The sequence below is a fragment of the Dasypus novemcinctus genome, chromosome 8, assembly GCF_030445035.2.
Source record: "Dasypus novemcinctus isolate mDasNov1 chromosome 8, mDasNov1.1.hap2, whole genome shotgun sequence".
NCBI classification, from domain to species: domain Eukaryota; kingdom Metazoa; phylum Chordata; class Mammalia; order Cingulata; family Dasypodidae; genus Dasypus; species Dasypus novemcinctus.
The window spans coordinates 44,317,224-44,332,041 of NC_080680.1; the positions used below are offsets into that span (position 1 = coordinate 44,317,224).

Consider the following 14,818-nt stretch of genomic DNA (forward strand, 5'->3'; position numbering starts at 1 on the left):
AAATGTAAGGTGAGCTTCAAACATGAGAGAGAGACCAAAGCAAACAGAATGGACAAACAACAGAAGAGAGAGACAATGCAAAGTAAAGTGAATCAAAATAATAAAAAACATGTAAAAATAAATTATCCCCAGAGACATAAGATATATTGCATCTAGGAAACAAGAAAAGGACATTTCAATGGAAGTGCTGGCAATGAAAGTGGAGGAAATACCTCATCCAGAAAATAAGACAAAAAGCCAAAGAAATGAAAAACAGGAGAAAAGAAAGAGGATTAAATTGGCATTCAAAATATGAATAATAAGAGTTCCAAAAAGAAAGAACAGAAAAAACAGATGGGAAAAACAATCAGAAATAATACAAAAATATCCCTCAGAACTGAAGGGCTTGGTTTTTCTAAAATGGTTCATCAAATGCCCAGCATGAAGAGTGAAATATGACATGCACAGCACATAATGTATAAGATTCTGAAATATGAACAGGCTGGGGATTAAAAAAGTCCTGAAACCTCTGAGAATCCTCTTCCAGCCCTCCTTCCTGTCCCCCCAAAAAAGCCACAAAGATTGAGAATAAGGAGAACATTGGACTTCTACAGCGACTTTACAAGCCAGACAGTATTGACCAATGCTTTCAAAATTCTAAGGCAAAATTTATTTCAAATTAGAATTAAAAATCCGTCAAACTAGGTACCCAGGTATGCAATGATAGAATAAAGCCAATCAGACTTGCAAGACCTATACAATTTTACCTCACATGCCCTCTTTCTCAAGAAGCGACTGGAGGTTGTGCCTCATTCAAGAGGGTGTTAGGCAAGAAAGGGGAAGTTTCCTAGAAACTGGGGCCTTCCTTCCACAGGAGAGAAATGAAGAGAAGATCCAGGATGACAATGATGGTTTGTGTAGTTCTGTGGGATGTCCAGAAAGTCAGCCGGCTCCAGGGATGTCTTCAGGAAAAAAAGGAAATGCTGGTGACCTTTATGTGAGAGTGTGGAAATCAGTCTTCAGAAACGTCAGTTTACCAGGTTCTTGGCTGCCAAGTTTCTAAAGACCCAATCCAAAATGGCCTAAACAATAAATGGGTGTTTATTCTCTCCATAAGAAGTCCAGGAGGCTGGGGCAGCTGGGGGTGGGGTGTGGGGTGTGGGGTGGGGGGAAGAAGGATTGATTTCTTCAGCAGTTCATCATCAAAAGTCCAGATTCTTTCCACCCTTTTACTTGGCTGTCCTCAGCATGCTTGCTTCCTCAAGGCTCTAAAATGGAGCAACAGCTCTGGGCATCTGATCTGCACATACCTAAGTCCACTGGCAGAAAAGAGACTCTTCATTGCATGTCTAAGCCCAAAGAAACCTTTCCTAGGCAGGAATGCTTCTTTCAAGGTTCATGGGTCAGGCTCCTTCCTAAATCCAGCACTGACTGAAGAACAGGCCCTCAGGATTAGCTCACCTCCACCAGTACTCTTTTATATGAAACACACATGGGAAATAACTTTTAAGACCTGGTGGAGAATGAATGAGGCTGCTGGAGGCCAGAAGCAAGCAATCAGTCCAGGATTGCCTCACTCAAGGTCCCCTGAGGGCTGAGGTGGTTAGTATCTTAGCATCTCTATGACCCATCCAAGGCACATTGGTAAACCCTGTGTCCATCCCTTTAAATGTGGCTCAGAGAAGCCCTAACTGGTATCACTAGAATAACCTGAGAGTCTCACCAAGCCAGGGGAGATGGCTATTTGGTGGCTGCCAATAGTGCCTGCTAGAGAAGAGTTTAGGCAACTCTAGTGAAAAGTGTAAGAAAATGAATAGGAATGTAGAAAATGAAAATAAATGAGACAATAATTAGTTCCAGGGTAAATAAAATGGTATCAAAAATGTAATTGGAGTTTACCACTTGATTCTATATTTAAAAATTTATGTAGGCCAAGTACTATAAACCCTGAACATGGATTTATTGAAAACAAAACAATCCTATCAAGAAAGGAAATGTGGAAATGATAGTGATTAAAGTTCTAAGTATGTATTTTCCATAACAGGGAGTCCAAAGAAAATGCTTAAAACTGACAAATGGGGAGGGGGGGGGGGGCGGGGGGAAATAGCTATATATTTAAAATTTAGCAGAGCTGAAAGAATTGGAAGTAGTTGCTATCTGAGGATGGTAAGGGAGGGGTGTGAAAGATAGAACAGAGGATTGCTTTTGTTATGAGCTTCATAGTACTCTTATTTTTTTAGTTTCCAAGATGGAATCACAGGGTTCCCTTCCTAACAATGGGTCCTTTATATGGAAAAGACAAGATCACCATGTATCATTGGTTAAACAAGAACAAGCTCTAATGTCCCCTTCCCCCCATTCACCCCGTCTTACCCCATCCCCAGTTCCCCCAACTGTTCCACTCCTACCCTTAGACCCATTGGAGAACCATGCCAAGAGTTGCAGGTATTAGCTCTCTTGCACTCTGGGGAGGATTCAGTGCATCCCAGCAGGACAGAGGGCTGGAGTCCTGGTAGACTGTAGGTTAGGAGTAGTCCTGTGAATCTGTGGACCAGGGTGGCTGTCCTGTCATATCAGGTTTCTTAAAGAAAGGACCGGTGAGCAAGGACATAATCAAGGCTCTGCATGAAAATCTGTCAGCTATTCAGACAGGGTTACTACAGCCCAGCTGATCTGCTGCTGGAGGCTGAGTCAAGTCCCCCAAGAGACATGTTCAAGTCATAACCCCTGGGCCTGTGGGCGTGAACTCTTCTATAAATCTTTGAAGATCCAATTAAGAAGCCAAACTGAACCAGGGTGGGCCTTATAAACCTAGCTGGAGCCCTTATAAATAAAGGAAGGTTGGACATTGAAGTAGAAGCCACAGGAAGAGACTAAAGATGACAGATCGCCATGAGTCAGAAGCAGAGACTGAGGGCCATCAGGCTACCACCAGAACATCACAGACTTTGGGAAACCATGGCTGCTGGTACCTTCATTCTCTACTTTTTGCCTCCAAAACTGAGACAACAAATCCCTTATGTTTAGTCCACCAGTTTGTGATGTGTTATAGCAGTTTTGGCAAACTAAGATATCTACCAATCTTTTTCAAACAGCCTATCTGCATTTAAATTCAAACTGCTGCACTGCAACAAATTTGCATCTTCTTTCTTCTAATTCAAACCCTAGAGGCTTAAACTACTTTGGGAATAGTCCCAAGGGAGAAAGTCTCACCACAGGAGCCAATTACTCAGACAGATTTTCCCAGTGACCTGCCCCTATACTGATACCTACTAGATCCCCTAATTTATCTAGCATGTTTTCCCCTATGAACCTGAATTGACTAAATGTGGCTTTCAAACAAAATCTAGCATGGACCCAATCCAGAGGGAGCCAGGAATGCAGGTGCCCTGGTTTTAGGGTTTCCCTTCCCTGTGCCTATCTAAGGTACTAAGCCTTCCTAACGTGCAGTGCAGAACCACTGACTTCCACCTCATTGCTCCCACCAAAGACTCCCCCCAGCTCTTCTTTTCCACATCCTGCCTTCCTTTTGTGGTGCTGTCAAATCCCACCTCCTCCATGAAGCCTTCTCAGAATAATGCTCATTGGAGACTGCTTCTTCCCCCAATTTATATAACCACACTTTATTTCTATAACCTGGTTGGTCCCCTCCCCATATGTGATTGTTAAATCCTCCACATTACTGCCTTACATTGTCATGTCCTACTACTCAATACAATAAGAGGAGCCTGCTGGAATTAAAGAAGAAAGAAGACCATTTTTAGAAACCAGTTTATAAACAGATTCTTACACAAAGAAGAAACACATATACAGAGCACCCAAATTGCCAGAAAAGTGGATTCTAATTCTTCTTTCCCACATTGGGAAAACAGACCAGAACCTGAAAAATGATTCCTTCTTGTTCTTAACTGTTTTCCACCTATGCTGTCAGCTTTTCAAGAAGAGTTTCTATTCCTTTGCTGGTGTTTTTGTTTTTTTCCAATGTGGGAATGAGGCTTTTCAGTCCAGCTTTGACTTTATTTGCAACTTCTTGATCAGAACTCTGGAGAAGACTGAAGAGCAAGGGGAAAAAAAGATTAATGAAAAATTAATCAAATTTCATAAAACTCCCTTTTTGATTATCTACAAATATCACCTATAACCGCAGCATAAAAAACTTATTAACTTGTGAAACAAGTCTTGTAACTATGAAGATTTTGTTTTCATTCACTAGATGATGGGGAACCCAGCAGCTCGTTATTCTAAAGCCACACAGAAAACATCTTAGAATCTACTAACAGCCGATGGACTCACTCCAGACATTCGTAGGACCAGCTCTGTTCCACACAGGCCACACCCTCACTCTGCTTATGTTAGGACTTATTTACATCTGGCCTTGGAATCATTTACTGGTCGCTACATGTATTCTATCTTTTCTTCCCCATCTACAGCATAAGCTCCAGAGTAGAGACTCTGTGTTTTTTCTTTCAGGCCTCATGGCACCATATGCACAGAGCACATGACCAAGAAACGCTTTGAGTGACTGAATTTAAACTGACTGAACAGGAACACAAAGTGGTAAGTAGAAGGCATGACAGGTAAGCAGTTAGTAGTGGCCTTTCACTGAACTCTGTAGCTGTGGCATTTAGTGAAGGGATGAAGAGCTTTACCTTGGAGCTTAGCTGCCTTGGTTTGAAAACCACCTCTGAATGTATAACCAAGAGTATGCTGTTTAACTTCTCTAAGACTCTGTTTTCTCATCTGTAATGGATCAAAAACATCTACCTTTTACCTTCAAAGGTTGCTTGGAGGCTTACATGCTCTTTTATCTGAAGCAGCTAGCCAGAGCCGACACTAAGTGCTCCATAAACATTAACTGGTAAACAAAATACTCGCAGCCTCTGTTTTCTGAAACTCTACCTGGGTGCTCCATCACTGTAAGTGAGCAGAGCCCTGGAGGCTGGTAGCAGGCTCGTTTCCCTTTTTAAACACAGGCTGGGTGACAGGTACTTGACCACAGAACACCAAGTCTGACGTTCCTGTTCTTCCTCCTGACCACATTCAAATACAGCTCTGAAAACACATCCTAGGAAGCCATCACTTGGCATTTTCTAAAGTCCTTGGCCCCAGTAACTTCGACCATGCCAGTAAAGAGAACACATTGTTAATATCAAGCAGCATTAGACTGTTTGTGGAAGACAAGCAACAAGTACCACTTCCCACCTGCAATGATGAAAACAGAGAAAAATTCCCTTTTAATAGATTTGTGACTCACCAGGTGTTATTTTACACACCTTGGCTACAGTCACATAATGCAAAGTAATAATAAAGTTAACATTTTTTAATGTTAGCTTTAGCATTTGCTATATATTAGACATAATGCTAGGCATTTTGTATGAATCACCTCATTCAGTTTTCCTAACAACCCTAGGATTATCACTGATCTCATTTTACAACCAAGGATATTAAGGCTCAGAATATATGAATGATTTGTCCAAGGTTCAACAGCGAGCCAGGACTGGAATCTGGGCAATATGTCTAGATTTTTTTTTCTTCTGAGGTACTGGAGATGGGGATTGAACCCGAGCTTAAATGTGAGATGCCAGTGCTCAACCACTGAGCCACACTGACTCTCCAGAGTTGTTTTTTTCGTTTGTTTGCCTGCTTGTTTTTGGGAGGCACCAGGGACTGAACCCAGGACCTCCCATGTGGGAAGCAGGTGCTCAACCACTTGATCCACATCCATTCCCCAGAGCCCATGCTTTTTAATGCTAGAGTATTCTTGCTTTCCTGAGTGATTTCTCAGACTGTGTGAAAATTTCTCAGCCAATTTTCTCTTTTCACCCAGAATGCTTGTGTGCCTGTCAAAAGGTTTATCCTAAATAAATAAATTAAAATGCATGTTTTAAATAAAATATAAACAAGCAAGGAATTTTACCAAAGACACCAAGCATATTACAGTATTCCAAAACCACACAAAAACAAATCTTGTATTAATCATCTATGGTTCAGCTTCCCTTTGTAACCTCAAATATTTTATATATTCCTGTTTCAATTCTAAGTGGTGCTTCATAGTAAACCTATGGTTCCTCGATTATGTTTGAAATTTACCCAAGGGTGGATCTGATTGATGAGCAATCTTTATAAATTAATTTCACGGCATCACTGAAAATTTTAGTTAACTGAGTCTAATGAAAGAATTTGTCAGTAGGTGTGAACATTGCAAATGCCTCATAAAGAAATTCACATCAAGAAAGTTCATGCTTTAGCTAATGGATCCTGGCTATTCAACATCAACTGAAAAATTAACTAATTTTTAAAGAAATGAACAAAATGATCTGCATTACCCACATATTTGGGGATATTAATATACTTGAAGAAATGATTGCTTATGTGAGTGTGTGTGTGTAATTGTGAGTCTACTTGTGCCAGTTCAAATTATACAGTGATGAAACATTTAACATAACAGATTGAATTGCACAGCTTGTTGCACAAGAAATATTGTGGGAAATTCAAAATAGGATTGGTATCTATTTTCTGGAACCTGCAATAATACAACAGGGAGAAAAATCAACAGAGATATTTCAAAACAACACATAAATCTATGTGAGCTGTTTTTAATAGGAAGATTTCATCTATGCATAGAGAGCATGGAAATTTCAATGACCTGCAGATTATATATTCAACATAACAATGTCCAGATAATACTATACAAATATGCCACAATTCACACATCATCAGTTTTCTACCACTTTAATTAGAAATAAACCACTAGCTGGCAGACTTCAGCAGCAAATGCTTTTCCTCTGAAATGGACTCTTAAAAGGAGAATAATTTCAGAATACTTGAAAACAATGAAAGAAAATTACATGTAAATTCAGTCACATTTAAAAACCAACTCTGTCAGTTTTCATAGGGAAAAGATCATTAAAAATAATACAGATGAGTTTTGGTCAAAACCATAAGTGTGGTGAACAATCATATGAAACCTTGTGAATCTCATAATTTTAAGATCCTTGACATCCAAAAAAAAGAGGGAAGTTGAAAAAAAATTTAAGAACCAATTGAATTATATGGGGACCATGAGTGACTGAGTGTGATATTGGGACACTAAGGACAAATATTAGAACTGGAAAATAAATGCCAAGGAAGTGTCTTTCGTATGACCAGGCACTCAGGACATGGACCTTGAGCTGAGAAAGGCACAAGGTATACATACCTAGAAAGAATAATGGCACCTCGATTTACACTAGCCCAGGACTTCATCTTCTTTATTCCAACATGCTCTATGAGTGTTTTTGCAAAACAACCTGTAAAATACATTGAAATGTAGTGAACATTATATACCAAGATTTAAACCCCCAACCCCTCTCTATTGCCTTAAACCTGCAGTTGTTTTTTTTTAACTAACACAAAAAATTTCAGCTCAGGTTTACATAACGCATTTTTAATACAGTCATTTCTTTCAACTTTGATCTAAATCCTAAGCCATGGTAGCAGTAATTAGTCAAGAAAAACAATGAATCCTTATAAAACCCCCAGTTGGTCATGTTTGCATTTCTTTGTACTATTCAATTATTTAACCCTGACCTGAGAGCTATTCAGGAAGTAAATGTTTGACAGCAACACCTTGTGTTTGGCTGAAATCAAGCTCTATCTCAAGGAGGAATGCTCGCCTCACTCTGAAGTTGCCACAAACACAGCTAGTGGCCAAAGCATGACCATTCTAGCTTGCCCCTGGCAATTTCTCTCTATAGTACTGAACGACCACTCATCAAAAACACCATACATTTTTTTATTATTCCAGTACTTCTGATTCCTAAGGACTTAATGTTTTATCTTGTTCATTGTGCCATGTTAAGGGTAACTAGGTTCTTGGAAAAAACAAACTGAAGGCTAGAATTTAATGCAGATGGAGGTGGGCACAACCCACCTGGAAGGCAAACGTTTTGATCTTTTATAAACTAGCCTCCCTGCACCAAGAAACAAAACCCCAATAATAACAAAATATTTTCCCTTTAAAGTAAATTTGGGAAGAAATGGGGAAAAATTATAAATCTAAATGTAAGGATGAAACAAAGAGCCAAAAGACCTATGGCCATTCAGTACTTCATGGTACCTGCTAAAGAGGGACATAGCTGAGAAGTGAGACATACTGTATTTTCCAAAGATGACCACAGCATTATTTCCTATCCTTTGTGCTCTTACAGAATACTGGTACTCCTTCAACAAGAGGTGGAATCTATGCCTTCTCCATTTGAATCTACATTGGTCTCTGTGACTGATTTGACCAAGAGAGTAAAGTAATCAAGAAAATAACTTGGGAGCAAATGTATTTAATAATTCAGTGGTTGAGCGACTGCGTCCCAGGAACGAGGTCTCGGGTATAATCCCTGGTGCCTCCAAAAACAAACAAACAAACAAAAACAAAAAAAAAAACCTTGGATCTGCCTTGTTCTTTGGGGATGCATACCTCCTGGAGCTCAGATACCATGTTGTAAAGAAGTCTAAGCAGCCTAAGAAGAATTGAGGTTGTTGGATCCTAGTCATAGAAAGTAACAACTTGCCTGCCATGGGAGTGAACTATTGTAAAAATGGGTCCTCCAATCCTAAGCTGAGTAGACCCAGATGACGCTAAGTGAAATAGAGACAAGCTACACCAGGTCCGGACCAAATGGCTGTTACATAGCGGCAGATAACCAAAACAACTAGACACGCTCATCTGATGTGCCATGAAAATGACAAAAGACACTAGGACCTTTATGGTATGTTTTAGGGCATTCAGGGCATTGTAATTAAGAAAGAGAAAAATCACTAGAAGATTCTTTGGACCTTAAGAGTAAGCCAGACAACTTTTGTTGAAATAAATTTGGCTCAACTATGCATCAACTTATTAATGAAAAAGATGATTCAAAACATTGTTGTTCAATGCTTATCACAAGCTCAGCTTCATCTTTTACAAAAAATTAATAGTGAAAAATTGCCCCAAGTCCCTATCCTTAAGGGGAGAGTAATAAGTGACAGCTCTACTGCTACACTGATTGCCTTACTAGCCTTTAGAATCGCAACTTCCCTCAAGACAAGAATTCATGATCTGCCATCTTTTGTAGAAACAGTAATAAAAAGCCCAATTGTTTCAATTCAACTCAGTGGGGGGAAATTGTGTTAGTGACTAAAATACCAGATGTAGTTTGAATTTAGTTAGACAGAGTCTGGTCAAAGACAGACTGAGAGTGCAATGGTACACAACTTTTCAATGAGATAAAAAATGCTGTCCTACTTGTTTGAAAGTTGAGTTTCCAGGGAGCTGCTCTAAATCTAAAAACGAAAGGAAGGAAGGGAAGGAAGGGAAGGGGAGGGAGGGAGGGAGGAAGGAAGCCCCAAGGACTGGCTTGCTTTTTGGTCACATGTATTTCAATGCCAAATAAATAAGACACCAGCCCAAAATTCTCTGAGGAGGATACTTCTGCTTATCCTTTACTCAAAACTGGAGACAAATATTGTGCATTTCAATTGAGGTAAAGATACTTACAATTAGACTCCACCCTCCCAAGCACACCCTTACTCTCACCTTCCCCAAGGATTATTATGGCATTTTAGGGACTTGGCCAAGCCGAGTTGGAAGTGTGAAGTCGCAATGTAGGGAGGGAGTATGGGAGGGAAGAGAGGTGGGGAAGAGGAATAAAATGAAAGGATTCTAGGACAGAAATTTCAAAGGGAATAAGAATGATTTGCTACTACTGAATCATCTCTAAATCCTTGACAAAATTTCATTTGAACTTCAACAGGCAACATAAAGTTCAGGGAAACCAGGCATATCTGAAATTCTACATAAGACGTGACCAAAGGTCAAGTTTCACAGCCTACCTTCTTTTCCATTTTCTTTCATCTTTTCATCTTGCTCTATTAACCACTTCAGAACTAGATGTCCTGCAGGGTGTTCTGCAATATGAAGCTATGAGATAGGAACACATGTATTAGTTTAAAATGCTTTTCTTATCCATGTCTTGGTCTATAATCCACTCCACAGACAGGTAAGTACCCAGCCAAGTTTGATGTTCCGCAAGTGTTAAGGATTTGTCTAAAATGACCACTACACTCAGAGGGACCAGAGGTCTATTAAAAAACTCAGACTGAAATGAAAATGGTTATGCAAGATAACGCAGCCATTGAAAAGCAGTTAAGACTCAGCTGCCAGTTTGAATGGCTCACAGAGTTATGACCTTAAGATCATGCCAACCACTTTAAGATTGTGGTATGTAGTTCTAAGCACAAATAAACCTATAAGAGATAGAACACCACAGCAAACATTAAAACCTAATTCTGAATGATGTTTAGTTACATGTGAATGTAATAAGGAGAACTAACTGGTAGGCAGGCCAAGAAAGCAACTCTTCAACTCAACCTCACTCCTTTTCAAGGGCCATGTTTAGGGGCTAGGGTCTCTCCTTATTATGTACAGGAGACAAAGAATCCAGTTTCCTTATAGGGAAAATTTTCATTATACACTATCTTTCTAATAAACTGCTTCATGAGATCCATAGTCCATATCTCTTTCTCAATTCCGTATATCAGAAATACCTATGGCACTCAATATTTGGTAGTGATTTTATTCATATATAAATATATGTCTGTGAAAACCATTTCTGAGGCAATGCTTTGACCCAGATAGTCAGAGGGAATCAAAGGTGAATAACATAATTGCTACAGTAGAAAAGGCTCTTGATTGTTTATTCAATAGAGATCTTCCTGCCCCAGCTTTCTTCCCAGCTGAATACCTCCTTCCCCTCAAATTCAGTTGCTTTCAAAAGGGTCCTCCCCAACCTCAGGAAATACATCAGATTGGCCTTAGCCAGGTCAGGTAATTTTGTTTTGCCAGTGATTGGTGCAGGAGTGAATACAGGACTCAATTGTGACCAGTAAAATGTAAGGGAAGCCTGTCTGGAGGTTTTCTTCCCAGTAACAGAGGATATGTGGGACATTGGTGAAGGGATGTATGTCTAAGGCTATGAAGCCAGCTTGAGACTATAACATGACAGTCACAAAGACAGCCCAGCCAGAAAGACAGAGCAGGCCAGGAAGCTAAGAGTGCTGAGCTGCCGCACCACATTTGGAATCATCTACCACCATTTTTCTTATTGTGGTAAGTAAACATCTTAAATGCTACTATTAGGAGTACTATTATTAATATCTGCAGCCAAAGCATTCCTCACTATCATAACTGTCCACAGTAATATAGTTAGAAGACCTTAGATTTGGGTAAAATTCATGTTTCCACTTAGTTCCCTCTGCATCCTGATCATGATTTGTTATGTTGTATTGTAATGCCTTGCTTGCATGTATCTTTTTGATGGCCCAAGTCCTTTAAGGCAGGGACCCTGTCATTTCATCTCTGAATACTTTTGTAAGTATTCAATAGGTATTTATTGCCTTTTTCATTAATGAATGAAAGGCATGGAACTTGAATAAATGATTACATATCCTCAAACTGTAACAATGGGGTTAATGATGAAAGGTTCTTGTGAGAATTAAATGAGATAAAGAAGTGAAAGCCGAGGCTGTGCTATCTGAGAAAATAGTAGGAACTCCATGCACATGTTTGTCAAGCTTACAAGCCAGTGTAGGACCAAGGCCCAGTGTGACCTGGCCTCTGCTTTCCAACCCCCTAAACCTTCTCCTCTCAAATATACCGAGATCTTTCCTACCTCAGGGCTGCTGCACCTGCTACTGCCTCTGCCTCTAATGTTCTTCTACCATCTTCACTGAGCCACTAATCCGTGGGGTTCCAACTTAGTGGTCCCTGCCCCAAGGAAGGCTTCATTTGGATAGGCTGGCTCCAACTCTTATACAATCTCACAGAACTTGTAGTTTTCCTTCACAGTACTTATCTCAATTCTAACTTACATACTAGGGTAAATATTTATTTAAATACTCTTCTCCCAAAGATGGTAAGCTTAGATGACGCAATGGTGACCAATGTCTAGCATGCACTGGGAGCATAAATCAATGAAATTAAGATTCAAGGCAGAATAATATGAGGCCCAATGAAAACAGAAAGGAGCTATCAGAAGAAGCAAATATATTTTAATGAGTGTAAATTAGGGAAGGTTTCACAGAAGATTCTGAAGACACTGAAGGATAAATAAGGCTATCGACAGATAGAGAACAGGGAACTCGAGAAATGGGCAACATTCTAGGGTGAGGGAACAAGTATGTGCAAACACAGAAAGGTGCAAAAGTCCAACACTAAGCTGAAAATAGAGTTAAGAGAACAGAGGAAGAATACGCTAGAAAGACAGCTGGGACCAATCATGGACAACTGAGCCACGTTCAGAGGATTTTGGTTTTACTTTGTAACTAAGATAGAATCACTGTAAGTTTTTGGAGAGACAGAGATGTCATGACATCGTATAATGATCTGATGTGGGGATGGGGTGAGTTTTGAGATAATTATCATTAAAACTCTTTACAGGGAAGCGGATGTGGCTCAGTGGTAAGGCCTCAGCCTATCATATGGGGGGACCCAGGTTCAATCTCTGGGGCCTCCTGGTGAAAAAGAAGAGGAAGCATGCTTGAGTGGCAAGCCAGCGCCTGCATGGCAAGCCAAGTGCCCACTCAGCAAGTCGACTGCCCATGTGGGTGCCTGTGCAGCAGGCTGAGTGCCCACATGGTGAGGCAAGTGCCCCATGGTGAGGCAAGTGCCCAAATGGAGAGCCAAGTGCCCAAATGGAGAGCCAAGTGCCTGCGTGAGAGCCAAGTGCCCACGTGAGTGCCCATGTGGTGAGCCAAGTGTCCATGAGTGCCTGCGTGGTGAGCCAAACGCTCATGCAGTGAGCCAATGCCCACGCAAGCAAGTCACGCAAGATGATAACACAACAAACAAGAGACAAAGGGGAGAGTCAAGATGAAGTGCAGCAGAGACCAGGAACTGAGGTGGTGCAATTGACAGGGAACCTCTTTCCACATCAGAGGTCCCCAGGATCAAATCCCGATGAATCCAAGAAAAGAAAGATGAGAAGAGAAGACAAAAAGAGAAATAGATACAGAAAATCACACAGCAAATGAACAAAGACAGCAAAAACAGCAGGGTCGGAGAGAGGGAAAGAAAGAAAAAAAGCTTACAAAAAAAAAAAAAAAAGATTTTTAAAAAATATTCTCTTTCCAGCAATTTTCTGACTAACTGGGGATTTGGTAGACACTGCAGCTTCTCTGCCTTGCCTTATAGTAGCACAATTACCTGTCCATCCTTGCCACCAGGATGCAGTTCTGCTGCTGCCATACTGGCGATGGCACTCATGGCAGGCTGAATGTCTCCAATGGCAGATCCAAGAATGGCAGTCACCAACACACAGGCCGACTTATCTAACACCACCTCTTGGGCATGTCCTTGCAAGTAGCTTAACAAGGCTGGGGAAATGGATTCTAAGAGCTCTCGCCGGCGGATCTCTGTGTCTTTCTTGCTGTCAAAATATGTTGGGTATTGTATTAAGGAGAGAGAAATGGGAAAGGAGATATGGTGGTCTGAGGTCAGTAAAATCTGTGTTATATTCTATTGTAATTATCCACCTTTCTGATGTCCATGTAAATGGTGAGTGATGATGATGGGCTCTGTCTGGCTTTCATCTTTGTGTCCCCAGAATCTGAACAGTGCCTGGCACAGAGCAAGCACTCAGTAAGCACAGCTTGCCTTACATAATAAATATAAAACAAAAAACAACCAACACCAAACCTCAACAATAAGAATCCCATGTTTAGAACAACAAGAGAACACATGTTTAGAATACTTTAAGGACTCTACTGTTTATTCTTTAGAATATTTTTTACTTGGGAATGGTAGCTTTAAAAATTAAGAAAAACAAACAAATCAGGGTATGGACCTGAATGCCTACTATATGCCAGGTACTCTCAGTATTCTTTTGGCATGACACTATTTTTATTTCCTTCTCAATATAAAACTTTAAGAACTACCAAAACTATAGGCTTAAAAATGAAATTCATCTTTTGGGAAATTTTAGAGGAGCACGAGAGAGAGAACATGATGAGTGGACTTCTGGAAGCATGTGCTACTCAAGCCAATGAGCAAATCAGAACAGAGGAATAAGGGATTCAAGCCGTTCTACTTGCTCTTACCTGTGTGCATTTCCATCTCCTTTCCGCAGAACTTCAATGATTTCTCGAACCGTATGTGAAGGGTCTCTGGGGCACAGTAAATACAACAGGACCTTCCTTCCATATTTGTCATTTACTATGTTAGGCAGGGAACTGATAATTTCCTGTAAAATCATGCACACAAAAAATTATATCTACATGATTAAAATAAAACAGACTTGGGATATGAATGGTAAGAAAGAATACTGAACTATTTTCCCCAGTATATGTAATGAAAAAATGTGGTGCTAGTTCTGAAATCATCTCACTAAAGCCCAAAGAGATTTACACTTGTAACAAATAATTGATTCTCTACTGACTAGCATTACTGAACAATCCATTTATTTTTAACTGACCAAGCTCAAGTACTTAAAAAAAAAATGTTTAGGGAGTTATTTTCCTTCATTCAAATACTTCTTGGGCCACTCTTATTTCAGATATTGCTTGCTGGCATCACAGAGCACATACAGTTAATGTGCAGCTGCACTTAAATGTATTACCAGGCGATGAAGAACTTTTCTTTTAGAATGTCCCCACTGGGATGTATGTGAGGAGAGATAAAGAAACTCTGTTAAATAGAACAAGTGGCTAAGGCTTTTAAAGTTAGGTTGCTTATTCATAGCAAATAAAGGCCGTTCAAGCGTTGCGTTGAAAAACAAAAAACAGAGGGGGAAGGGAAAATAAATCCAAAAAGACCTTACTGAGCAGTTAC

The 14,818-nt window shown here is 40.1% G+C and overlaps 1 protein-coding gene across 2 annotated transcripts in view; it reads right to left on the reverse strand.

Annotated features, from left to right (window-relative positions):
• Positions 1-3,736: 3,736 nt before the first annotated feature.
• Positions 3,737-14,818, reverse strand: part of PUM3 (pumilio RNA binding family member 3) — a 38,385-nt gene continuing 27,303 nt past the window's right edge. For both annotated transcript variants that reach the window (XM_058301774.2, XM_058301775.2), the window contains exons 14-18: positions 14,089-14,231; positions 13,196-13,418; positions 9,826-9,913; positions 7,178-7,268; positions 3,737-4,031 (exon numbers count right to left, since the gene is read on the reverse strand). In XM_058301774.2, coding sequence (XP_058157757.1) covers positions 3,899-4,031; positions 7,178-7,268; positions 9,826-9,913; positions 13,196-13,418; positions 14,089-14,231 — 678 coding nt within the window. In that variant the 3' untranslated portion in view covers positions 3,737-3,898. The remainder of the gene's footprint in view (positions 4,032-7,177; positions 7,269-9,825; positions 9,914-13,195; positions 13,419-14,088; positions 14,232-14,818) is intronic.